At 42.1% G+C, this 16495-nt stretch overlaps 1 protein-coding gene across 4 annotated transcripts in view; it reads right to left on the minus strand.

Annotated features, from left to right (window-relative positions):
* LOC109905522 (serine/threonine-protein kinase SIK3 homolog) overlaps positions 1-16152 on the minus strand; it is a 50439-nt gene extending 34287 nt beyond the window's left edge. For all 4 annotated transcript variants that reach the window (XM_020502933.2, XM_020502931.2, XM_020502930.2 and 1 more), the window contains exon 1: positions 15835-16152. In XM_020502933.2, the coding sequence (XP_020358522.2) occupies positions 15835-16119 (285 nt within the window). In that variant the 5' untranslated portion in view covers positions 16120-16152. The remainder of the gene's footprint in view (positions 1-15834) is intronic.
* Between the last annotated feature and the right edge of the window lie 343 nt (positions 16153-16495).

Raw genomic sequence — 16495 nt, forward strand, 5'->3', positions numbered from 1 at the left:
ACCTTGCAGAGGTCCTATCCAACGGACAATCTCTTAGAAAAAAGGAGTTGACACATTTATCCAATAAATCATTTTTCCCGTAACGTTATCAAGTGAATTAAGAAGGAATATCAACGATTTAACTTCTTTGACTGCTATGAGTAAGCAATAAGGCCTGAGGAGGTGTGGTCTATGGCCAATATAGCACAGTTAGAGCTGTTCTTAGGATATAGCCCTTAGCCATGGTACTGTATATTGGCCATATACCACAAACCCGAGTTGCCTTATTGCTATTATAAACTGGTTACCAACTTAATTAGAACAGTCAATAGTACGTTTTGTTCATTTTGGTACATGTCTGATATACCATGGCTTTCAAACAATCAGCATTCAGGGCTCAAACCACCCAGTTTATAATTGTTAATAAATCCTGTTTGCCCATGTATAGATAAATATGACAGGGGAGTCTGATGTAAATTGGACAGAGGATCTCAATGTATGTGCAAGAAACACTTTGACGAACTTAAATGTTAGGCTATTTTCTGGCAAGTGTGCCGTTATCATGTGACAGATGTTAAGAAGTCAAATGTAAACACTAAAAACCGTTATAAATGGCCTATTTGAGAAATGGATTTATTTCAAAAGGCATAGGCTACTGACTAGAATCCGGGTTTATAATTGTAATTCTATTTTGCCATGGTTTGCGGAGCTAGATGCAAGTAGCCTACAGCCAGATAGGCCAACATCTAATTTCAGGGAAAAGTCCACAATGAAACTGACATTAAGAAATGTGGAGAATGAGCTGTGACAGTGATCACAATTGATAACTTCCAATTTAAATGAACTAAACAAGGCCATTAATAATTGCATAATAACACAAGGCTTCAACAACAAACTGAGTTATAGGCTATTTAATCCGTTTACCGGCTCCAGGTAGGCTACACAAGTGCCATAAAATGTATTTGCAATGACTCCAGTAATATCGTCATTTCAACATATTATATCAAATGGTAGGCTACAGTAGCCTATAATGGAATATATATTAATGGCCTACTTGATGGCCAATATGCAAATTTAGCCTCGAAACATTTAATGTCATTTTCATTGTCCACTTTTTCCCACCACACAAGCAGGCGGTGGAGTTGAACAACATCCCATCTCAAATGTCCACTGGCGCAGCGCTCCAAACCCTAGAAATGAGCATGAGTAAAACCGTTCGCTTGATACGGTTATCCATAAGAAAAGTAGACATTAGAAAGCAGTTTATTTTAAACCACCTCTGAGCGAACTGATCTAAAGAGCTTGTGCGCCTAAAATCCTTTTCCAATTCTTTGTCGCCGTTACATAAGTTCTACCGAGGTAATATGTTTTATGGAAAAAGGGTGTCTCCATAATGACCAAACTAAATAGCCTACCTGCAACTGGCCAAAAAAAAGTTGTCACGACGTGTGCGCTTGCTGCTCTGTCTCCGTGACTCAGCTGCAGCACTCTCTCAACGCACACACACCGCTCCGGCCCTCCTCCTCTCCACCACTCACTCACTCACTCACTCACAGCCTGATAGTCAGCAGCAGCAGGTCACCGTGAAATATATACATTTCTAAAAGAAATACGTTGGTGGCAATGGTGCAATTTAGAAGTAGCCCAAAAACCCAACACCCAGGACATCGTTTTCAAACTAGCCCAATTTGGCTGGAAAACCGAGAACATGGCAACACTGATAGCCCATGGCTTCTTGGAATGCTATAAAATCATACAATTAAGGGCGGAGTTACAAAATTGGCTGTCAGAAGTATTACAATGTAAATGTACTTCTAATACGTCTTTCTGCATATTTCAAGACATAGCACATGAGGGTGCAGTGAGATACCCTATGGGTTTGGACAATACTTTTCTCTTCAATCATCTTTAAAAAACGGGTACCTAAAAATTGGATATCAACAAATTCGCCATCTATAACACAATGGAAAGGTCAGATGCTTTATTATCTATATGTTGAAGGGGCATGGGCTACAGACAGAAACAAAATGGTGCGGTTTGAGGTCATGTGACAGAGTGATAATGGTGCTGGAGATGGTGGTGTGAGCAGGTGGTTCTGGGCAGGGGTTATGTTGAGGATGTTTGTGTGCTGTATGTTGTTGTTTGTATGTGTATACTTTGTATTGCAAAAATATATATAATAATCTTACCCAAAAAAGTTATACTGCAAAAAATGTGGCAACGCAATTCATTTTTTGTCCTGAATATAAAGTGTAATGTTTGGGGCAAATTCAATATAACACATTACGGAGTACCACTCCCTATTTACAAGCATAGTGGTGGCTGCACCATGTTATGGATATGGTTGTAATCATTAAGGACTGGGGAGTTTTTCAGGATAAAAAAACAAAAACAGAATGGAGCTAAGCACAGGCAAAATCAGAGGAAACCCTGGTTCAGTCTGCTTTCCACCAGACACTGGTAGATGAATTCACCTTTCAGCAGGACAATAACTTTAAACACAAGGACAAATCTACCCTGGAGTTGCTTACCAAGAAGACTGTGAATGTTCCTGAGTTTACATACACTATAGTTTTATCAAGTCCATTAGGACATCTACTTTGTGCATGACACAAGTAATTTTTCCAACAATTGTTTACAGACAGATTATTTCACTTATAATTCACTGTATCACAATTCCAGTGGGTCAGACGTTTACATACACTAAGTTGACTATGCCTTTGAATTCAGAAAATGATATCATGGCTTTAGAAGCTTCTGTTAGGCTAATTGACATCATTTGAGTCCATTGGAGGTGTACCTGTGGATGTATTTCAAGGCCTACCTTCAAAAACAGCGATTCTTTGCTTGACATCATGGGAAAATCAAAAGAAATCAGCCAAGAATTCAGAAAAACAATTGTCGACCTCCATAAATCTGGTTCATCCTTAGGAACAATTTCCAAATGCCTGAAGGTACCACGTTCCTCTGTTCAAACAATAGTACGCACATATAAACACCATGGGACCATGCAGCCGTCATACCACTCAGGAAGGACAAAAGTTGAAATCAATCCCAGAACAACAGCAAAGGACCTTGTTTAGATGCTGGAGGATACAGGTACAAAAGTACCTATATCCACAGTTAAACAAGTCCTATATCGACATAACCTGAAAGGCCGCTCAGCAAGAAAGAAGCCACTGCTCCAAAACCACCATAAAAAAGCCAGACTGCGGTTTGCAGCTGCATATGGGGACAAATATTGTGTGATGAAACAAAAATAGAACTGTTATCGTTATGTTTGGAGGCAAAAGCGGGAGGCTTGCAACCCGAAGAACACCATCCCAACCGTGAAGCACAGGGGTGGCAGCATCATGTTGTGGGGGTGTTTTGTTGCAGGAGGGACTGGCGCACTTCACAAAATAGACGGCATAATGAGGCATGAAAATTATGTGGATATATTGAAGAAACATCTCAAGACATCAGCCAGGAAGTTAAAGCTTTGTCGCAAATGGGTCTTCCAAATGGACAATGACCCCAAGCATTCTTCCAAAGTTGTGGCAAAATGGCTTAAGGACAAAGTCAAGGTATTGTAGTGGCCATCCCAAAGCTCTGACCTCGATCCTATAGAAAATTTGTGGGCAGAAATGAAAAGGTGTGTGTGAGCAAGGAGGCCTACAAGCCTAACTCAGTTACACCAGCTCTGTCACGAGGAATGGGTCAAAATTCACCCAACTTATTGTGGGAAGCTTGTGGAAGGCTACCCGAAACATTTGACCCAAGTTAAACAACTTAAAGGCAACGCTAACAAATACTAATTGAGTATGTAAACTTTTGAACCACTGGGAATGTGATGAAAGAAATTAAAGCTGAAATAAATCACTCTACTATTATTCTGACATTTCACGTTCTTAAAATGAAGTGGTTATCCTAACTGATCTAAGACAGGGAATGTTTTACTAGGATTAAATGTCAGGAATTGTGAAAAACTGAGTTTAAATGCATTTGGCTAAGGTGTATGTAAACTTCCGACTTCAACTGTATATATATGTGTGTGTGTGTGTGTGTGTGTATATACACACACATACACACAAATATGACACACACACACACATATATATGATACACACACACTACTGTTCAAAAGTTTGGGGTCACTTACACATTTCCTTGTTTTTGAAAGAAAACCTATTTTTTTGTCAATTAAAATAACATCAAATTAATCAGAAATACAGTGTCAACATTGTTAATGTTGTAAATGACTATTGTAGCTGGAAATGGCAGATTCTTTATGGAATATCTACATAGGCGTACAGAGACCCATTATCAGCAACCATCACTCCTGTGTTCCAATGGCAAGTTGTGTTAGCTAATCCAAGTTTATCATTTTAAAAAGGCTAATTGCTCATTACAAAACCCTTTTGTACGTATGTTTGCACAGCTGAAAACTGTTGTTCTGATTAAAGAAGCAATAAAACTGGCCTTCTTTAGACTAGTTGAGTATCTGGAGCGTCAGCATTTGTGGGTTCGATTACAGGCTCAAAATGGGGAGAAACAAATAACTTTCCTTAGAAACTAGTCAGTCTATTCTTGTTCTCAGAAATGAAGGCTAATCCATGTGAGAAATTAATAAGAAACTGAAGATCTCGTACAATGCTGTGTACTACTCCCTTCACAGAACAGCACAAACTGGCCCTAACCAGAATAGAAAGAGGAGAGGGAGGCCCCCTTGCACAACTGAGCAAGAGGACAAGTACATTAGTGTCTAGTTTGAGAAACAGACGCCTCACAAGACCTCAACTGGCAGCTTCATTAAATAGTACCCGCAAAACACGAGTCTCAACGTCAACAGTGAAGAGGTGACTCCAAGATGTTGGCCTTCTAGGCAGAGTTGAAGAAAAAGCACATCCAATTTGTTATCCAATGATTATCCAATGATTTCACGTTGGCTAATAGGACTGATGGTAGAGAGGGATTACACACACACCGTCGGATCCTGACAAGGCACCCCGACCTACATCCCTGATTTCTCGGTCTCTTCTTCATGCGAATGACTGGGATTTGGGCCTTGTTGGGTGTCTGAAGTAAATCCTTTGCGTCCGACTCTTTAAAGTGAGTAATCGTTGTCCTGATATCCAGAATCACTTTTCGGTCATAAGAGACGGGGGCAGAAACAGTATGTACAAAATAAGTAAAAAATAACGAGAGAAAAAAAACAGTAAATAGAAAAACGGCAGCCATCTCCTCAGGCGACATGGAATCTATGACAAGACTTGAAAACGGTTGTCTATGAATGATCAACAATCAACTTGACAGAGCTTGTAGGATTTTGAAAAGAATATCAGGCAAATATTGAACATTCCAGGTGTGCAAAGCTGTTAGACTTACACAGAAAGACTCACAGCTGTAATTGATGCCAACGGTGATTCTAACATGTATTGACCCAGGGGTGTGAATTAGAGGTCAACCGATTAATTAGGGCCGATTTGAAGTTTTCCTAACAATCACTAATCAGCATTTTTGGACGCCGGTTATAGACAATTATATTGCAATCCACGAGGAGACTGCGTGGCAGGCTGCCCACCCCTAGTTACGCGAGGGCAGGCTGCAAGGAGCCATGGTAAGTTGCTAGCTAGCATTAAACTTATCCTATAAAAAAACTATCAATCTTAACATCATCACTAGTTAACTACACATGGCTGATGATATGACTAGCTTAACTAGCTTGTCCTGCGTTGCATATAATCAATGCTGTGCCTGAAATTGTGTCACTTCTCTTGCGTTCAGTGTAAGCAGAGTCAGGGTATATGCAGCAGTTTGGGTCGCCTAGCTCGTTGCGAACTGTGTGACCATTTCTTCCTAACAAAGACCATAAATAATTTGCCAGAATTGTACATAATTATGACATAACATTGAAGTTTGTGCAATGTAACAGCAATATTTAGACTTAGGGTTGCCACCCGTTCGATAAAATACGGAACGGTTCCGTATTTCACTGAAATAATTAATATTTTGTTTTCGAAATGACCGTTTCCGGATTTGACCATATTAATGTCCCAAGGCTCGTATTTCTGTGTTTATTATATTATAATTAAGTCTATAATTTGATATTTGATGAAGCAGTCTGACTGAGGTGGTGGTAGGCAGCGGCAAGGCTCGTAAGCATTCATTCAAACAGCACTGTCCTCCGTTTGCCAGCAGCTTTTCGCTAATAAACAGCTCTGTTCATGTGTTCAAGCCTATCAACTCCCGAGATTAGGCTGGCAATACTATAGTGCTTATAAGAACATCCAATAGTCAAAGGTCTATGAAATACAAATGGTATAGAGAGAAATAGTCCTATAATGACAACAACCTAAAACGTATTAACTTGGAAAATTGAAGACTCATGTTAAAAGGAACCACCAGCTGTTCTCATGTTCTGAGCAAGGAATTTAATTGCTAGCTTTTTAAAATATTTTTTACATGGCACATATTGCTTTCTTCTCCAACACTGTGTTTTTGCATTATTTAAACCAAATTGAACATGTTCATTATTTATTTGAGACTAAATAGATTTTATTTATGTGTTATATTAAAATAAAAGTGTTCATTGTTCATTTAGTATTGTTGTAATTGTCATTATAAATGAATAAATATATATATATAAATATATATTACGGCCGATTAATCGTTATCGGCTTTTTTTTTGGTCTTCCAATAAATCGGTTTCGGTGTTGAAAAATCATAAAATCGGTCGACCTCTAGTGTGAATACTTATGTAAATTAATTTTCAAGAAATTAGCAAGAAATTCTAAAAACATGTTTTCACTTTGTCATTATAGGCTATTATGAGTAGATGGCTGAGAATAGTTTTTTTTAATCCATTTTGAATTCAGGCTGTAACCCAACAAAATGTGGAATAAGTCAAGGGGTGTGAATACTTTCTGAAGGCTCTGTGTTTGCTTGTTTTTGTTATTTCCTTTTGTGTCTAATTAAGGTCTAGACAACCAGGTGAGGGGTTCCTAACTAATCAATTACCTTAATTGATTAATCAAGTACAAGGGAGGTGCGAAAACTCGCAAACGCACGACTTTCCAGGAATTGAGTTTGACACCATGCTGATCTAACCAATTCTGGCGGTGCTTTCTTTTACCAATAACTGTGACGTGTCAGCTCGACGTCATGTTTTAGGCTAATGAATAAATTAGTGTAATGGGGTGATCGGTTTTGTCCAATGAGACGATAACCTGCTCTTACACAAGCCTAAACCTCCTTGTGAGCTGGCTTCGCATTCTGGGAATACTAGTTATTTCTGAAGCTACTCTTCCCCCTCTCTGTTCTTGGCCGAGATAATAGAATGGGACCATATGAAAGCAAGCTGCGGCCCATTTCCGGCTAGCGGACAGGAAAAGGAAGAGCCAGGCACATGGTGTTCTAGCATTGAACCCTGTGTGTGTGTGCAGTGGGTCCATCTTCCTCACTAGGCCTGTGTGCATGTCCATCTCCGTGGTATTTTAAGCTTCATTGGGCTATTATTGCTCTGGCAGTCATCCAGCTGTGTTGATGTAAACTCCCCCCCCTGCATCGTGGGTACGATGGCCAACATCTGGAACAGGGAGACACTTGAAAAACACACACTACGTATTATACAGTAAAAACAGAAAGGCCCAAATGAGGGAGGAAGGTCATGAGGCCTTGTGAGTTCACACTCCCGGTCTCACGCCACAAACCCATATTCTTTAGGGAACATCAAGTCCCTCTCCATGCAAATGGACTGAAAATAAGGAAATCGGGTGCGAAATCAAAACTGGAAGAGAGAGCTATGCTGGCCTATAAAAGCTGGTGCCAGCATCATGTTTGATAGAACATCATTTGGCCTGATAAGCTGAGCACACAGAGGAGTTTGGACAAGCTATCCGAATGACTAGCACAAGTCATTTCCTCACACACACACAATTCAAATGGCCAGTTGTAGTTGGAACTATTGGCTGGTTTTATAATGTACAGTTATAGTTACAGTAATCTACTTGGAGGGGTGACGTGCCTGGCCTGCATTACCTTGGAATTTTCCATTGAAAGACATGGATACAGAGTCAGTTAAGCTGAAGTGTCATATAGCCCCCCGCGATCACACGACTGTTGACCTAACCATAGCACCGCGCCACTGCTGATACTTAGCAACCAGGAACAGACAAGTGGCCTACAACATAAACAGGAGAGATAGATAGGCCTCCAACACAAGCAGACCAGTAAACTGACATTATTTGGGGCAAGGCACTCTAAACGACACGACTGTGCTGCTGACAATTACATCAAAAGGAATGCGGACAAGAGGACTTTTAAAGTTTGGTATGAAGACTTTGCCGTCATTAAATTCCTTTTATGTTTTACAGAACAGCGTATGACTGCGGAGAGCTCAGAGAGGCAAATATGAAGAAAAAAAACCCCGCAATCTGGAGATCGAAGATGGAATAAAAATGATGGCTCAAAGAGTCTAATAAAAGTTAAGAACAAAACAAGGAGTTTAACACAAACCAAATGAAACACATTGGTGATGGTGTCATGTGTGGATTTAGCCTAACCTCTAACAATATCACGTGGGATACCAGTAAGTAGTCTAACAGGTGAGAGCTTTTTAAAAAAGACACCATCTCAGACGTCTGCAATGAGGATAGTCAAAGTTTAATCTGCCTTAGTCAGTCAGGCCCAAAGCCACTTGGCTCAGGAGCAATGCTAACCAACAGAGGCCAGGGCTGTGTCCTCATCTGAGAGGAGACTAGACCAAGAATCCCCCCCCCCCCCCCCCCTCCCAAGACACACTCAAACATACTCTTACAAACATACTCTTACATAGAAAAATAGCCCACACACACACACACACACACACACACACACACAAAGTGCATCTAAACATAACAGTCAGTATGAGTCAGCATGAGTGGGATTGTGGATAGGGTTGGTTTGGGTGCACAGAGTGCTAACAAGCATGTGCATGTGAGTGACCGTGAAGCATGCACGTGGCTGTATTCTGCTGTGCGTGAGCAAGAGATGATCAGTGTGACATTGTTCTAGTATGGGGAGACGGGGGGCACTTGCCAACACTGAGATCAAAAACATTCACATTTCCACCAGTTAAAGATGGTCGAAATGACATCATCACATCGTCATCTCTATCAGCTTAGCCCGCTGGGTTCCCTGTTGTAGAGGGTTGACCTTCTACTTCAATCAAGCTCCCTTATGTGGAGGTTAACGTGTGCAGTGAGCATCACATGATCACACAAATAAGTCTGCATCTTTTTTTATTCAAGCCATGTTGTTGGTTTTCTTTGCGTGTCCCTTTCAGTGGGAACACTACGCACCGCTGCATTTGGGAGGTCCTCACCCCTGCTGCTCAACGTTCTCATCATCTGGAGACGGTCACCACACAGGGTGAAAGTTCAACGCTGCAAGGTTACCAGTAATAAGAGACTCAGACTTTGACCTGGGGGGGGCAGTGTGATATCGTCATATTATTAGTAATTTTTTAACCTTTATTTAACTAGGCAAGTCAGTTGAGACCAAATTCTTATTTACAATGGCAGTCTAGGAACAGTGGGTTAACTGCCTTGTTCAGGGGCAGAACGGCAGATTTTTATCTTGTCAGCTCAGGGATTCAATCCAGCAACCTTTCGGTTGCTCTAACCACTAGGCTACCTGCCACCCAGCTAACAACAAAACGGTCTCCCTGCCCTTCAACCACACAGCGGAGCCACAGGCTTTACACACTCCCCCAGGGAGAGCGAAAGACAATGTTCTCTGTGTGGATGTGTGTGTGTGTCACGCATGTGGGTGACTCAGCTAAGTCATAAGTCTACGTTCAGATGTTCCTGTATGTGTCTGTACTGTAGAGCGAGTGTGTGCACCAAATTATGGGCCTATTCATGTACGTGCGGATCAGGAGTGCACGTGCTATTTTAACTGTGAATAGGTCTCATTCATCAATGAGGCAGCCAATACCCTAAATGGACAATGGAGAAAATCAAGAAGACGCAGTCTTTCTAAAAAACCAAAGCAAACAAACAAAACCGGGATGAGCAAAGAGGCATAAAACACCAACAGATACAACACAGAGGATAATCTGTATGATAAAAATGGGTCGTTCCAGTCCTGGATGCTGATTGGCTGAGTTTATGATCCAGTCGTGTGTATCATCATGATACGGCCTATTCACAATACCACAGTCTCTAGTGTCTTATTGCTTTAATGTCCACGGTTATGTAGGTGGTTTAGTCCATCTGACAGTTTTTCTGTAGACAAGAGTTTGCATTGGATCTTGATATCAACCAATGACTGGGGTCCCCTTGCAGCAGCTGAGCTCCATACATGGAGGGGGTCAAGTCTCCGTAGTCCTCCATCTCTCACCAACACATGGCCAATGTCTCTATGGATACCAACAAGATTCCAATGGAATTACCATTCCCGGGGCACCTGACGTTGATAACTCACTAAAGTTAAGTGACTCTAATGTGTAAGTCTCTGTGAAAGACGCATCATGTCGTCAATGTTGCCAACTGACTCTCGAGGGGGACTGGCCGGACTGGCACACGCAGGAAGGCGATGCCGTGGGGCAGTTTGTCAAGGGGCTAAATATAGCTGATGATACAGTGTTGTAAGGCATGGACCCAAACCATACAGTCAGTAAGACCTGAATGTAGGTGAAAGTTTCCATTATGGGGATGCTTACTGAGGAACCTTTCTGTGGTAAAAGGGGGTGAGTTTGGACAATGGTATCAGACCTAGGTGGCAAAGGCTCGGATGGATATCGTCAATTATCGGCATACTAACAAACCCCCACCTCGTAACACGTGACCCCAAACTGTTCACAGCTCTGTTGTTGGCGGAGAGAAAATGTTGCAGTTTTAAAGCTAATTTCCCACAATTCTAAACATTTTGCATGGGCCCAGAGATTTTTTCTGTTTCAAGCTAATTTCCTGCAATTAAAAAAAGAAAGTCCATGACTTATGTGTGTTTATATGATACCAGGAGTCGAAAGCTGACCTAGTTGTACTCTGGAGCCGTGGTCCGTATTAACCCCGTTCTGGGTCTAGACCGCCAGTTGAGTATGGCTGGTCTACTGTATATGAGTGAGTATGTTTTGTCACCATAATCTAGCTAAGCTACTACCAAACAGCCTAAACAGATATGACGTCATAGATACACTAAAGTATTCAGACCCCTAGACTTTTTCAACTTTGTTACGTTACTGCCTTATTCTAAAATAATTATGACATAAAATCCATTACGACAAAGCAAAAACGGGTTTGTATAAAAAACTGAAATATCACATAAGTATTCAGACCCTTTAACTCAGTAATTTGTTGAAGCAGCAATGGCAGCGATTACAGCAGAGTCTTCTAGGGTATGACGCTAAAAGCATGGGGCGGCAGGTAGCTTAGTGGTTAGAGCATTGGGCAAGTAACCTAAAGGTTGCTAGATCAAGGACAAGGACATTCAGAGACTTGTCCCGAAGACTAAATGGTGTCTTGGCTGTGTGTTAGCGTCGTTGTCCTGTTGGAAGGTAAACCTTTGCCCCAGTCAGCTAGTCTCCCAGTCCCTGCCACTGAAAAATGCTTCCCAAGGTCTGAGTCTTTAGGTGCCTTTTGGCAAACTCCAAGCGGACTGTCATGTGCCTTTTACTGAAGAGTGGCTTCCGTCTGGCCACTCTACCATAAAGGTGCGATTGGTAGAGTGCTGCAGAGATGTCAGAGTGACCTTCTCCCCCAATTGCTCCGTTTGGCCGGGCAGACAGCTATAGGAAGAGTCTTGGTGGTTCCAAACTTCAACCATTTAAGAATGAAGGAGGCCACTGTGTTCTTGGGGCAGACAGTTTTTGGTACCCTTCCCCAGACAGATCTGTGCCTCGATACAATCTTGTCTCGGAGCTCTACGGACAATTCCTTCAACCTCATGGCTTGGTATTTGCTCTGACATCCACTGTCAACTGTCTGATGTTATATCATCAGTTGTGTGCCTTTCCAAATCATGTCCAATCAATTGAATTTACCACAGGTATCAAGTTGTAGAAACATCAAGGATGATCAACAGAAGCAGGATGCACATGAACTCAATTCCGAGTCTCATAGCAAAGGGTCTGAATAATTATACTTAGTTTTTTTATTTTTAATAGATATGGCAAATTTCTAAAAACCTGTTTTTTCTTTGACATTATGGTGTATTGTTTGTAGATTGATGGACATTTATATTTTTTTTATCCATTTTATAATAAGGCTGTAAGGCAACAAAATGTAGAAAAAGTCAAGGAGTCTGAATACTTTCCGAATGCACTGTAAGTAGTATTTAATTGCCTGTCAAAAACGACTAGTTTTGATTTTTTTTTAAATGACGTGAGTTAGACCTAGGACAGATTCTACTAGGGCTAGTCCTGAACGCACCAACAAGAACATGAGAAGATGGGCATACAGAATCAGATTCTCTCTGTGCATAACCCAATAACTATGGGACATGAAGGTAGGTCAAGCAGCAACACCACAATTGTCAAATTATTAATGCAAATTAAATCACCGCATGACACGTGCATTAGGCCCGTTATCTAACATTGCCTGGCCTTCGCGGTGGCTGCTGCTCCTCCTCCTCCTCCTCCTCCTCCTCCTCCTCCTCGATGCAAATCTAAGCTGAGGCGGCGGCGGTAGGGGGAGAAGTAGTCTGGATAGATGCAGTGTAACATGAGGAGGCGGTGCGATGCACCGCAGACAAGCCAGAGCACGCCGGCTGCCTTCTTTAGCCATACCTGTCTGACTGTAGTGGAGCCAAGAGGAGGTGCCCCGTCTTCTGATGAGGAGGGAGCTAGTCAGCTGGTAGACACATTTAGGTTTAGAAACACTTTTTATTCAGGTGTGTGTTTTGTTGTTGACCCTAGAACCGAGCCTGTCAGGTCTGCCCTAACGACTCTAAGACAGTCCCTCTTCCATAGCTGTGACGCTTGGCTCAGTCTAACGCCACGGCTCCACAAACCCCTTCTCCCTAACTGGCTTTGCGGACCGAAGCATTGAGCTATAGCTCCTGTCTTTCACACCGGTGATTAGGCATGACTAATGCTGGTGGAAAAGGTGTGCAGTGCGAAGATCTGTCCAAATATACTGAATTTGCTCACTTCTACATCGGCTAACTGACTGCTAGGGAGGGTGTCACGTCAATACATGTGAGCAAAATTAAGAGATCGGCTACTGTTTGAATTCAGAAGATATGTTGTTGATGTAGCTAGAAGAGGCAACTTTGTTTGTTTATTATTCCATTATCATGCAATTTCTCTTAAATCGGGACATCAGTAGCTCTTCGGTTGCATAATGTGCCCTTTTTGGGACACACGACCAGAAATATCAGTGTTTATAATCTTGAGTTGGTGAGACGGCAGCACCAAGGCACTGGTTTCATATGTTTGAGCATCTTTAAAAAAAGAAAAACATTATCTAGTCCCATTTAAATTGTACATATACACCAGGTGAACCTGAAGCATGTCATGGTTCATAAGATGCAATTGGAGGGGTAAAAAAAAAATTTGGAAAAAAATAAGGTTTTGGGTGGTGGTACATTTAATGCCAAATCCAAATCAATCATACTTGGAGCAGCTACTTACACAGAAACCACACTGGCCACAAAATAAATGTACACATACAGGTTATTCAATCATTTCACCCCCACCATTCACGCTCGTGAATGAGCGTCTGCGTGGCCAAGCGCTAAAATAGAACTTGGTTCTATTTGAGACACTCCACAAGCTGCAAGTCCCCTCCTTATTGGATATGGGGAAAATACAAACCCATGTGGGTGCTTGAAAGACAAACGAAGAGAGATTAGTTAAGGAAAACCTAGTTTGTTTTTAGTTGGTTTCACTTAATCGTTGGAGTAGAGTAACACCCAATTTTGTACGACTCCGGGTCAAAATTCTACAAAGAACCGGCTAAAGAGAGGACCATATGCATGTCAGGGAAAATAACAACCCAATGTTCATCAACCAGGAAAAACTAGCTAGCAACAGCCAGCTAGCCAAATGCCCAGTCATGTGTTGACCTGCCCCTGTGATTCAGCATGGCCTTTATTAAATGAGAGAAATCAAATGTAAATTCTCACAATGACCTCTGCCTAGAAAGGGTCATTTTCAAATTGCACTAATGCAATCCATTCTACCAATCCAGTAGAATGCAAAATATCAGGGCCTGTGTGGAGTCCCCCTTTGCAAAAGAATCACTCAACAAAAAACGTGGCCTAATAATGGAGAGATTGTAGTTTTTAGTGGTTAGTGTTTTATCAATGAATCGTTAAGTAACTTTTAAGCACTAATATGTGGTTCCCTATAAATACATTTTCACAAGTTCTGTGGCTTAGCCTAAGCTGCTTAGGCCACAGCCTAATGTGTTTTTGAATATGTCCCATGTCACCATGTGAGCTAATCTATCAGAATAGTCAGCCTCCTTCACACAACACACATGGAAGTAGTCACGTGTTCTCGGTCTTCTACACACACATTACAATCGTGATGTCCTTACAGGTAGCCTTCTGTTTATCCCTCTCTGATGACTGGCCTCAGTTCGATTCCATGAGCGTGTTGCAGATCCAGTCTTATTACTAGGAGATATGTCAGCTTAGTGGCACTGGCACAGGCTTAAAAGTATGGCCAGAGTGGGTAGGCCATCAATTGGCCCGCTCTACTCCTTGGCCACCCAAGTCGATATTGAGAGAAAAACATTGAAAGGGAAAGGGGGATACCTAGTCAGTTGTACAACTGAATGCATTCAACTGAAAGGTGTCTTCCACATTTAACCCAAACCCCTCTGAATCAGAGAGGTGCGGGGGATGCAACCACTTCTCAATAAGATACCTGGGAAAATAAAATGGAACGGTAATTTGTGTGAAGGCAAAATGTGGATAAAAAAAAAAGTAGTTTACTGTTCATGCTAAGGTCTCTCAACTATAAGGATGAGAAATTATATGTAGGTAAAAGTTGCGACTACTATGATTGTTTTTTTGTTTCAGTATTGAAAAACAAGTGTCAAGCGGACAGTGACTATCCACCAGCAATGCATCTGCCTACAGACGCCCACACTATGCAACAGCATAAGCACACTCAAAGGGATATCAATAAGCTATGACATATCGGAGGCTGCAAATTTTCCCATAGCCTCTGCCTATACTCAAATGGAGATGCCACATAACCAGGCTAAAACTAAAATACCAGCCCCCGAATATACCACTAAATCAAATAAATACACCATGAGAAATTTAAAAACATGAGCTTTTTCAGTGAGAAAATACGTTGTAAGTGAACACATTTTTAGGGATGAGATATGGCCAGCCAGTAATATGTTTACTGCCTGTCAAGCAGGTTTGTTATTTTAGTTAACTACCAAGCCAACTTAACTTGCCAAAGGCGCATTCACTTCAAAATATCCCAAATAATATATATATATATAGTTGCTTGCAAATGATACGTGTAAACTACTGATGACATGATACTTGTGATACTACCTAGCTAATACAGAATGCCAAAAATAGCTGGTTAGTTAACGAACGCAGTCCACGCTCGAAGCGCCCCTCTACTCTCTTTCATCCCAGCGGTACCCTCATCTCCGTAGACAAGTCACCACCGCTGCCCTTGTTACATTAGAACTGGTTCTATCATGTGAAAAACTACAAGGCGAATGATTGCTTATGATGCCCCATGTTTACACCCCCGCACTGCGACCAAAAGCGGTCTAGCCGTTATAACGTTACTCGCTCTCAGCCCGAAGGCCCAATCTTCAGCCTGGATGAGAGTGACAGCGATAACAGTCAAATTAGTAGAAATCGTTGACAACCTGGAATTGATCCCCTTCAAAAGCCTTGTATTAATCATCCTACCTTTGCTTTGGTGATTATGTGTGTTGCTAATTTAACAACGGCGAAATTTCCCTTGCCGATGGTCCGCTCGATTTCGTAGTAGCCCACTCGGGCTAGGGGGGGCCTGCCGGACGAGGGGTGGCCGGGGTTGGTGATGCACCCCGCGGCCGGTCGATTGGAGTGGCTGATCCCAGAGGATGGCTGTGCTCGGTTCTGGGTGCCCATGCCTGCGTGGGCCGGTCGGGTAGAGTGCGTAATCCCGGCCGCAGCGGACCCAGCTGCACCTCCGCTTGACACGGCCGCCATCTTCTCGCCTCTCTGCGGGAACAACAACCAGCCTTGCGCAGCGCGCATCGCGAGCACGCCCCCACCCTGCGTCATATTACGTACATAGCCCCTCCGCAGCGCCCTCTCTAGGTTGTAGCTATAGCAACTATCAGCGTAACAATGACTTCATCCACAGAAACGGTTGTCTTGGCGACAGAACTGCGCATTATGCACTAGTACAAGTCTGTGTGTGTTTATAACCGGGAAGGCAGCGGTGCAGTTTCACAAGTCTGTCGAGTGTAACATCACATGGTTGGATGGATTCAAACTCTCGACTTCAACTCATTCTAATGGACACTGAAAATACTTTATTGTCTGCAAAATAACACTCAATACACTTATGATGTTCTGTTCG

Source organism: Oncorhynchus kisutch, linkage group LG15, assembly GCF_002021735.2.
Source record: "Oncorhynchus kisutch isolate 150728-3 linkage group LG15, Okis_V2, whole genome shotgun sequence".
NCBI classification, from domain to species: Eukaryota; Metazoa; Chordata; class Actinopteri; order Salmoniformes; family Salmonidae; genus Oncorhynchus; species Oncorhynchus kisutch.